Source organism: Castor canadensis, chromosome 3 (genome assembly GCF_047511655.1).
Source record: "Castor canadensis chromosome 3, mCasCan1.hap1v2, whole genome shotgun sequence".
NCBI lineage: Eukaryota > Metazoa > Chordata > Mammalia > Rodentia > Castoridae > Castor > Castor canadensis.
This window is the reverse complement of record NC_133388.1, coordinates 91,029,955-91,041,266: the sequence shown is the minus strand read 5'-3', so window position 1 is coordinate 91,041,266 and position 11,312 is coordinate 91,029,955. Positions and strand designations below refer to the sequence as shown.

Here is an 11,312-nt window from a genome sequence, read left to right as displayed (position 1 = left end):
GCCATGCCAAACTCAGCCTGCTGATTATTTGACATAGCTGTGCTTATGTCACATTCTCACAGGCTCCTCATAATCTGCTCCCTGCTCACTGAGTCCTCACTTGGACCTGCAGATGTTCAAAGGGTAACTAAAAGCAGAAGAAAAGTTACACATCTTTGTCTCCACTTTGTACCTGTCTTTGCTCTGAGCCCTTCTCTTGCAGTCACCTTGCAGCCACTTTGGGTTCCAGGAAGGACAGGACTGACCCATAACATTTCTGACAAAAGTTGAAGCTACACAGAGGCAACAGGACTTCCTTACCGTGACCAGGTCCCACTTGACCAGTCCTGAGATGGTCAACCAGATAGCCTCTGGCCACAGATGACACCTGCCATAGGAACTGATAGAACAATAATGTCACCATTTTGTAAATCAGCCAAAATGGCAGCCCCGCCCTTAAGTTTCCACGCTCTAAGACAGCTCCACCCCTGCCAGAGACTACTGCACATGTGCTAACTTCCTTAACCTCCCCCTTCTATAAAAGCCACTCCTTGCCCAGACTCAGGGCTGCGCCATCTTTTCCCTGGCCAGCCTGGCAGTTTGGGCCTGCCATTAAACTTTGCTCTATGGATGTGAGACTTTTCTCGTGAGCTTTCTTTGTGAGCAGCGTTTTTCCTAACATTTGGTGCCATGACTTGGATCGGGGTGCATTCCCGACACTGACCTTGCTCTCCCAGCCTCCCCTACCCCATCCCCCACCCCTCAATTCCCATTTCCTTCCTCTGGGATCTGAACTGCTTTCCCAGGACCCCCAATCCTAAAAAGCACCACTCTCTCATTAGCTCACAGGGAATTTCCTCCACCCCAGCATGCCTCCAACTGCCATCCACCACCGGCCAATCTTCCCTCAAGGTCCTCTCTCCCTCAGTGAGTCCTCCTCACATGCAGAGCTGTGATCTCTCTCTCTCTCTCTCATTTCCTCAAAACCCTAGTGCTAGGTCACAGCTCGCTCTCATCCCTGGAAACTGGGCTCCCCACTAGGGACTGTGGACCCCCCGTAGTGAAGACGTTCCCTCTGGGCATTGTGTTCCACATTTCTCTCTCTCTCCTGAGGACCTGATATTTTGGGGACATCCGCCATATCTCTCCTCAGGTCAGGCCTTCACCATGGGAGTTGGACCATCCCAAATTCCTTCAGACTCCCCACTGGGATGTCTCATGGCCAACCTTGGGCCCCTCTGCCTAACGCCTGATCTTAAGCCACAAAAGCTCATTTTTCTCTGTAATCAGGCCTGGCCCCAATACCCATAGACAATGCTTCTAAATGGCCACCTAATGGCACTTTCAATCGCAATATTTTAAGGGATTTATACAATGTCTGTAAGCATGCTGGCAAATGGAAGGAACTTTCCCACATCCAATCCTTTCTTCATCTCCACATCAAACCCTCCCTCTGTACTTTCTGTTCCCCTGAGCAGATTCTATTAGCCTCTAAACCAGTTTCTAAATCAACCAATTCCTCTCCCAAACCTCCTCATTCCCCATGTAAACAGAATTCTTGCACTGCTTACCATGCCTATCTCCTCCTATCTTCCTGAAAAACTTTCCCCATCATGGAGTTAAGCAAGCCACTCCTTGCCAACTCTGGCCTCAAGGTGATTCCAGCTCTGGGAGAGCTCCTGCTCCCTTCCTGTGTGCTGAGATCAAGCCCCAGGTTTGTTCGGGTATGCCTCATGCTACATTGGCAGAGTCCTGTTTGATTATGTCATTTGATGACTGCTTCTCTTTCCCCTCCTCCTGTCTAATTCTCAGAGAACTTCTCAGAGAACATGCAGACCAGATCCTGCCCCACCCTATAACAATTTCTGTTAAACCAGGGGATCTTATTCTCCTAAAAGGATCTTCTACCCTTTCCATTGGGACTTCAGTGGACCAGCCCTCATCTGGTCATTCTCATGACACCCACTGCTGTCAAGCTCAATGGGTTCCCCCAATGGCGGCACCTCTCAAGAAACAATTAGAAAATGGAGAAGGGAACTGGAGGACTCTTAAATTGTCTAGGGAAAACATTTCACAGTGGTTCTCCTGGCCAATGCCCATCCTAATGCCTATGTTCTTGCTCTCCTATTCTTAAGCTTCCTCCCTGTGTCATACTACATGTCTGCTCTTGCTAATAAAAAATTTAACCAGTTGTACCTCCAGGGATACCAACCTCTCCAAAACCATCCAGAGGACTGCTATGAGGACCCCCACCAGGACACAGGAGCCTGAGGATACTGCCCTATAAAATGCCCCCTGCCAGCAGGAAGCAGCTAAAGAGACCAATGCTTTGCCCCAATTCCTGACCCTCAGCCCCTACCCTCATCATTATTAAAGAAAAAATGGGGGGACGATAGAATAATAATGTCACCATTTTGTGAATCGGCCAAAATGGCAGTCCCACCCTTAAACAAATTCCCTTGCTCTGAGACAGCCCCACCCCTGCCAGAGACTACTGCACATGCACTAACTTCCTTACCCTTCCCCTTCTATAAAAGCCACTACTTGCCCAGACTCGGGGCTGTGCCATCTTTTCCCCAGCCAGCCTGGCAGTTTGTGCCTGCCATTAAACTTTGCTCTATGGATGTGAGACTTTTCTCGTGAGCTTTCTTTGTGAGCGGCATTTTTCCTAACAGGAACTGTTTAATAATTGTGCAAACCTCTCACCTGCTGCCTTATTCTTCCTCTGTTTAAATCTAAAGCTCATGTCTGCACCCTGAGGATGGGCTAAGTGCTTACTTAGCCTTTTCCCATGGTGCCACACCATAAATCCTTCTCTGCCCTTCACCACCACTCATCTCTTTACTTGGCATGGTAGGGTAAGTGGCTGTTACAGACATGTTGGAGCCCCTGGAATTGTACCTCTGGCTTAGAAATCCCGGTTGCAACTTGAGTTGTTATTTTATTTTTGAACCCGTACTTTGTAATCTCAAATTGAACATGCTAGGAATGTCCATCTCTCCATGGGGTGGTGAGTCTTCCCTGTATGACTATGTATAAATATCACCAATAACCCCCACCACTTTATTTCTTTTTCTTTGCTATTTACACTTCAACCCTCTGGCACTCCATTGAGGCTCCTATTTTGGGGTGGCTCCCACACACATGCAAGTAAACAAACTGTTTTGTTCCTCCACCTATTGTGGAATAAACTTATTCCAGTAGACTCGATGATGGACCTTCAGAGAGCACAGGGGAGTTTTCCTTAGCATCTACTATTTCATCTCCATTTAAAACAAAGGGTGTGGAGAGGCAAGATGATCAGGAAAAGAATGGTTAACAAGGGAAAGTGTTAGTGCAGGAGCAAGGATGTGCCTTGGGCTATGAAATGGTCATACATCCTTTCTATGAGCTTACTCCCCAGATCTAGTCAAGCACGCCTCTTGCGGTGTGATGTCCGATCTTTGACCTTCCACTGGCAGCGCCAAGGTGGGGAGGGCATAAGAGAATCAAATAGGCAAGGCAAAGAGGACCAAATACACAGGTGTATGCCCTTCCACACCCTGGAAGCCACTGCACAGTCATCAAACCACTTGCAGAGGTGTTGCCTTGTAACCCTCCCTTACAGGATAAAACCCCAACCCCCAATAGTTCCACCCAGCCTGTCCTTTTCCCAGACTGCCCTCCTCACCCACCCATCCCCAAGTATAATTCACTTTGCTAATGAACCACTCTTACTCTCCTCCTGCTCTTTGTGCTTCTTTTGTGGCACCTGGGACAGTGTCCTGATCTTACACTTTGCAACCATGAACCAAGAAACATATGGAATACCCCATCCACAGGAAACAAAAGATCTGTTACACTATTTTAATTTAATGCCTTCTTCACTGAGAAGAGTTTGTTGTGATTTAGTATTCTGCTCTTTCTAGTGCAGAGGGGAAGACATCTGTAGAAAGGAAGTTTTTTTTTTTTCAGTACTGGGTTTTGAACTCAGGGACTCACATTTGCTAGGCAGGCACTACCACTTGAGCCATGTCCCAGCCCCAAAGGCATTCTTTATAAGTATAAATTTCCCTTACAAAAGGATAACTTATACTCTAAGAGATTCTCTTGTTGTTCTAAAGAAAAGAGAAAAAACAAGTCAGTTCAAAATTATCTTCACATCAAGTAACATTTGGAGTGGCCTATTCTGGTCTTCTATAATAGGTTCTCCCAAACATCTCATTTAAGTGAACAGGAAGATTGCTAGTTAAGCCATAAAATGAATTCATAGGCCCCATGATGAGATAACCACCCATTCCCACCTTTCTTTGTCTCCTTCTGCAACAAACTTTCTGAAGCAGGCCCCCTGCTGCTCCTGCCTAAACAACCCCAGGTCCCTAACCCCAGCGTGGGCCCACTTATTAGCAACCAGCACATTCCTGGTAACCCGATTCCCTGCACTGTTCTTTACGACTCCTCTGATTTCACTGCTGGGGTCCCAGAATTTTTAATACAAGCTCATCTGGCACCACTGGCATAAAATAAAGTCTGGGTTCTCCTACTTCTCTGAGTGTCACTTGGTTTCTCATCAGACAATATTTCCGCAACATAAGAAAGTGTAAAAGTTGTTTTTATTAAAGGGCCCGCAGAACCCTGCATGGTGGCACATACCTGTAACCCCAGCCCTTTGGAGGCAGGAAGATCACAAGCTAGAGGACAGCCTTAGCTACACAGCAAGACCCTGTTTCAAAATAATAAATAAATAAATAAAGTGCCAGACACCAGTGGCTCATGCCTGTAATCCTAGCTACTCAGGAGGCACAGATCAGGAGAACGGTGGTTCAAAGTCAGCTTAGGCAAATAGTTCGAGGGACCCTATCTCCAAAAACCCTTCACAAAAATAGGGCTGGTGGAGTGGCTCAAGGTGAAGGCCCTGAGTTCAAGCCCCAGAACCGCAATAAATAAATAAATAAATACATACATACATGAAGTAAAGTGAAAGAGTTAACAGGTGGCGATCCAAAACAGTACAGAAGGAAAACAGATTTAAGGGCAATGGGCACAGCAGCTTTGCATGGCTGCTCTGGCTTTGCCAGCACTCACCCCTTATTTGGAAAGCCACTCATTCCCTTCCCCCATGGAGCTATTCTTCCTCTTTTATCTGTAATATCCGTGGGACTGTCCATCAAGATTCCCAGCAAAGTCATGAGATTCAGGCAGGATTCTCTCTTGTAGGACACCAGAATTGTCCAGCCCAAATATGACCCTAGAAAAAAATTTCCACTCAAAAAGGATTAGCCTTCCTGCTGTCATCCTTGGCAGCATGTGGTGTGGTCAGTTCATCATAACTGTGTGGGTGTGTTTGGGGGCATTCCATTCTGTCCATTGACCTATTTGTTTATTTCACAAATAGCACCCTATCTGCTATTGTCTGGATCTTGAATGTCACCCAGAAGCTGGTGTGTTGAAGGCTTGCTCCCTAGACTGTGGTGCTGCTGGGAAGCGATAGAGCCTTTAGTCTCTCTCTCTCTCTCTCTCTCTTTTGTTGTTGTTGTTGTTGTTGTTTGGAGGTTCTGGGGTTTGAACTCAGGGCTTCATGCTTACTAGGCAGGTACTCTCCCATCTGAGCCACTCCACCAGCATGGTGGAGTCTTTAGGAGGTGGGGTCCAGGGGAGGAAGTTAGGTCATTGGAAGTTTTCCCGTTGACGGGATATGGGGACACAGCTCCTCCTCTTTCTCTCTCTTGCTTCCTGGCCAGTTTGAACTAAGCAGTTCTTCCACATCTGTTGCTGTGTCCCCCTGTAATCTGCTACCTTGCTGCAGGCTCAAAGCAACTGACCATGGACTGGAACCTCTGAAACTATGAGCCAAAATAGAACTTTTCTCTTTCTAAGTTGGTAGTTTCAGGTGTTTTGTTGTGTTAATGGAAAGATGGCTGACATACTACCTAACTGCCAAGCTGTGTGGTATTTTGAAGTTGGGAACCAGCGTCCTCGGACCTTGGGCTCCTTTTTCAGCATAGCATTGACTAGTCTGGACCTTTGCCTTTCTATATAAACTTAACAATCAGTTTACTATCCACAAAATAACTTTGTGAGATATTGACTAGGATTGTGTTTAATCTGTGGAACAAGATGGGAGAAACTGACTTTTTTTTTTTTGGTTTTTGAGACCAGGTCTTACTATGTAGTCCAGGCTGACCGAAAACTCATGATCCTCCTGCCTCAGCCTCCCAAGTGCTGGGATTACAGACATATACCACCACACCTGACTGGGAACAGCTGACATCTAAAGAATATTGACTTTTTTATTCACAAATATGGGTTATCTATGCACTTATTTAGTTCTTTGATTTCTTTCATCAGTTTTTTTCACTTTTCTTTGATGTAATGTACATGGTACTGTGTTTTTAATTTCAACTTCCAGTTGTTCGTTGCTTGGGTGTCAGAAAGCAATTGAGTTTTATATATTAACCTTCTATCCTGTAAGTATCTTGATTGATTTTTTTTTTTTTTGCAGTACTGGGGTTTGAACTCAGGGCCTCACACTTGCTAAGCAGGCACTCTGCCACTTAAGCCACTCCATAAGCTCCTATCCTATAATTACCTTAACTGCAGGTAAACCCAAACAGACATCATGTTTTTCCTGTAGCCATTTGGAACCATTAAAAACATTGGACAAAAGCGTTGCACTATTACAGCTGTGCTCAAGGGAGGCTGATCTGGAAGCAATATATAGAATGGATTGGAAGAAAAGAGACTAAAGCCAGGGGTCCAGGTGGGAATCTTTATGTGAGCCTTCCATGAGACAGTGAGGCCCAGAAGCAGGGTCCCTCAGCACCAGACGAAAGGATAGCATATCCCAGGCCAAGAGTCTCAATTTGCCCTTTTCCTTCCCAGCTGTGGGTCCTTCCACACACAGGTCCATCTTTTGAGGCCCTTACCACATTCCTCACTTAGCTTCTAATTATTCCTCAAAATTCAATCGGCTGTGTCCTCCAATAATTCTTACCTTCTATTTGTCCAACTCCCTTCTAGTGTCACACTGCGACTGCTATTTATATTGGTTAATTTGATACCTTCTTGTCTATTTGCCTGACTCTTTCATTCAATTCTGAACTCCTGAATCTGAGAATCCCAGTATCTGGCTCAATAAACATATACACAATGAATAATTCATTCACATCTATTGTTGGAATTCACATTACCAGGTATGTAGCAGCTGTTGTATCAGATTTAAACAGTATATTTTTTCTGAAGGAACTGAAATCATAGAGCTTCAAAAAACCAAAGTTTTCACTCAAGGAGGAAGCATTAACCCTACATCAGAAAGTGCTAAGTTCCTCAAAGCTGACTTTTGAGTCATCCTGTTTCTTAAAATGAGCAGACTCTTCCTCTATAATCAACGATCATGATTCTATTTGAAGGAGCAGATTTGAGAGTCTGCAGTTTCACTTCACTGTGTAGAAGTTTGCTTCTGCAGAGACTTAGGTTTCTATTTCCCAGGGCTTAGATGCTTTTCACTCTGCCCCTCATGGGCAGGCTTGAGAGGAGAAAAGCAAACAAAACACTCTGAACCTGGGACTGACCACTACCTCTTCTCTCAGCAGAAGCTCCAGTACCAACACCTGGTAAGAGGAGAGACGTCAGAGCTGCATGAGGAGGGCTGTGTAAGTGTGTGAAGATGATGGGAAACAGGTAATCTCAGGAGGGAAGAGATTAAAAAAAGACTTCTGACATGAGGGTCATTGAATGCCCCGAGGAAAGCTCTGTTCACCTCCTCTTCTTCCTCCCTGGGCTTCAGAGTTTTCATAGAATTGTGAGATTCTCTGTTAGAGAGAAGATTGTTGTCATTGTTTTAAGAGGTATGAAATTCTAAAAGGTAAAACAAAAACATCTAAATAGTCATGATTAAGTGTTACTACTTCTGTGATTCCCACAGTCTTTTCTCTTCCCACACAGACAAGATGGCATTTGGCCTTCTGGGATGTTTTCCTCTCCTCCTGCTGGTGGGACTGTGGACCCTGGTGTGTCCACGCTGTGCTCAGCCTAAGCATCTCACTAAGGCTCACTGGTTTGAAATTCAGCACATACAGCTGAGTCCTCAGCAATGCAACATGGCCATGAGTGGTGTCAACAATTACACACAGCACTGCAAGCCTGAAAACACCTTTCTGCACAACTCTTTCCAGAACGTGGCTGCTGCCTGTGATTTGCCCAACATCACCTGCAAGAATGGTGAGAACAACTGCCACCTGAGCGCCCAGCCGGTCAACATGACTCAGTGCAGGCTCAGGGTAGGGAAGTACCCTGACTGCCTCTACAGCCATGCTGTGCAGGACAAGTTCTTCATCATTGCCTGTGCACCCCCTCAGAAGAGCGACCCTCCCTACCACCTGGTTCCTATACACTTAGATAAGATTGTTTGAGGTTTTGAACACTTCCTCTCATTCCACATAGGTTCTCTGACAATATCTTCTGCTTTTTTTTTCTTTTCTCTTGTTTATTTCTGTGTTCCCCAAGAGGACAGAAGGGAGGTATTGGGACCTTCTACCAGAATAGAATTGGATCAGGGGAAGGGGGGATAGAGGAGAAAGATGGAGGGGATGAATCTAACTAAGATATACTGTAAGCACTTTTGTAAATGTCACAATGTACTCTCAGTACAACTAAAATATTCCAAAAAATAAAAAATTTAAAATAAAGGATCACCGCTTTCGGGTCCCCCTGCATTCCCCAATATGCAGTCTTTCTCTTCTCTTCTCTACAAATAAATTCTCTACAAATAAAATCATTCCGACCTCTAAAAAAAATTTTAAATAAATAAAATTAAATTAAAAAAAGAATAGAATTGGGCAAAAACAAATAGGATTCTTTTCTGTTTTGGAGTTCTGTCTGTGTTGAGGGAAGAAATATAGAAAGAGGGCAAGGAAAGGTCCGGGCCTTCAAGTTTGGACTTTGGAACTTTGTCCAAGCTTTATTGCACAGTGTTCATAACAGTAAAACCACTTCCTGCTGCATTCTAATGAGCGTGGATGTGTGTTTGTCCCCTTTCAAATCATTGCCTGCCAGTATTCAAAGGAGAACTATTTTGGTCTTAGGTGCCTAGGTTGTCTTTAAGGGCTGTCTGAGGTCTCTGCCACTTCTTTGGCCCCTGAATCTTTGGGCATTGGAAACAGGCAAATCCTCCATCACTTCAAACTCTGCCCACTATTTACATACTTAGCTGAAGTCACTATCTGTGCTTATTTGGAGCAGTGCTGATCTCTCAGAGAGATTCTAGATTCTACCATTGGTGACCGAGGGGTCCTAGATCTTTTCTACTTGTTTCTATGTTTAATTAGATAATTTTTAAAAAATATGAGGTAGTAGTATTAACCTACTGGGGAGTTCAGTTCCCTTATTATCTACAAGAATGAACAAGAAAAAAAAGCACTGGAATTCTAAAATCTTTCTAGTGCCATAGAAGTGTTGAAATATCACAGAACCATTAAAGTTTTAGAACAGAATCTGGACTTGGAACCTGAATGAATGGTACTAAGAATTTAGCTAGGATTAAGAATTTAGGTCCTATGTCATATTCATAAGCTAAAATTGGGCCAGATAGCCAAATGTTAAATTAGAAATGCTTTGTAGTGTGATAAGTCTTTGAGTAGCAGCCCTAAACAATGCTGACTAGAAAGTAAAAAGCACAATAATTACCAGTGGTCCAGAGCTGTTCTTCCTCACCACTCTACTACTTTAATTGATGTGCTCACCAGGCTCACCTTCCTTTTGGCCACACACTTAAGTCATATTTTGGGGAAAAAGAGTAGAATAAGAGGGTTTAGTTTTCAGGAGTCTGGATTCCAGGGATGATGGATGTGTACAGGTCCTCCCATTGGGAGGAGAGTAACAGGCCAGGGCAACATGTCACCAAAGAAGCTGAGTACTTGTAAGGGAAACCTTGGAGGAGCTTGAACTCCTTAGCACAGAGTACATTTCAGTATTCTTCAGCTTTAAGCTGTCTTGAATACATATTTTAGTCTCAGATTCTTCAAGTTATGTCTACAGGTAATGAAGGGAAAGAAGTGTGCTTATGTGAACTAATACAGGAAAGAAGGAACATCTTTAAGGAAGTAGTCTTCAGAGCCAGCCACCTCTTCAGAGGTGGTGCATGCCTGTAATCCCAGCACTCAGGAAGAGGTGAAGCAGGAGGATTGTGAGTTCAAGACCAGCCTGGGTTATATAAATAGACCCTGTCTCAAAAAAAGAAAAAAGTTCTTAAGATGTCATGTATTGGTCTAAGCAGTAATCAGAATGGATTATGTAGTATATAAACATCTGGGAATTTCAAGAGATTCTTTAAGAAGATAATCTGGTAAAAACGTTGAACTTCCTTAACTCAAACTCAATTGCTCACATTATTGTTTATCCATAAAAGGACCTCATAGATTAAAGGCATCTATGCTACTTAAGTTTCTATACTGTCAGAACATTAGGAACATGAAATGTTACTGAAAATTAATGATATGAATTGTATTTTTTTCTGTGACCTTAAAAATACTGCAAATGGTAGTATATGCCTGTGATCCAGTTATTTGGGAAGCAGAAGTAGACAGCTCACAGTCTGAGGCTGCCTGGCCTATCTGAAAACAAACTTTAAAAAAGCAAAAGGACTAGGGTGTGGCTCAAGTGGTAGAGACTTGCCTAGCAAGCAGGAGGCCCTGACTTCAATTCACTGTGCTGTCAAAAAATATACACACTGCAAATATGTTTCAACATAAGATTAAAAACAAATATGCAACAATGAATACCGTCTCTTGAAGAGACTTGCAGCAGTAACATCTAATCTCCCAATTGTCCCACACCAGGCCCATCCCCACCAGTGGTTATACTCACCTTGGGGCCCTTATCAAAGAGGAAGCAGCAATAAAACTGTCTTTTGAACAGATTACTGTGCTAAAGCTCTTAGCAGGTGTTAGTTCTAAAAAGCAGTATAGAAGGAAATGGAACCTCTCTTTGTTTTCTTTCCTGCATATAATTATGTACACTAGAAGAGTAAACACGATTGGCTAAATCAGAAGTTCTTTTAGATATGTCCCTAGATCCACTAAAATGCCTGTCATTACTGAATGACCCCAAAGTAGGCCGAGCATAGAAATTAATTCAACAAATATTCCAGCACCTCTCAACTTTGGCTTCATATTAGATTTGCTTAGGAGTTTTTAGAAAAATAGTAACTGTTAGTTCCTAAGTGAGGCAGACATCTTTATGAGCAAACTCCTATTTTATTTTTTATTTTTATATTTTATTAGTCTTTACTTAGGAAGTAGAACTTTTTTTATTTCAGTGAATTCTTCTGTCATGGCCAGTGTGAGAGGGCCATTGAC

At 43.6% G+C, this 11,312-nt stretch overlaps 1 protein-coding gene across 3 annotated transcripts; it reads left to right on the top strand.

Annotated features, from left to right (window-relative positions):
* Positions 1-7,348: 7,348 nt before the first annotated feature.
* Rnase6 (ribonuclease A family member 6) lies at positions 7,349-8,645 on the top strand. Of its 3 annotated transcripts, none has more exons than XM_020177582.2 (2): positions 7,349-7,638; positions 7,903-8,645. In XM_020177582.2, the coding sequence occupies exon 2, from the start codon at positions 7,908-7,910 to the stop codon at positions 8,367-8,369; it is 462 nt and encodes a 153-aa protein (XP_020033171.1). In that variant the 5' UTR covers positions 7,349-7,638; positions 7,903-7,907; the 3' UTR covers positions 8,370-8,645. The 3 variants fall into 3 exon arrangements, with proteins under 3 accessions (XP_020033171.1, XP_020033174.1, XP_020033173.1); XM_020177585.2 differs by having other exon boundaries at positions 7,350-7,571; XM_020177584.2 differs by having other exon boundaries at positions 7,350-7,610.
* Positions 8,646-11,312: the final 2,667 nt, after the last annotated feature.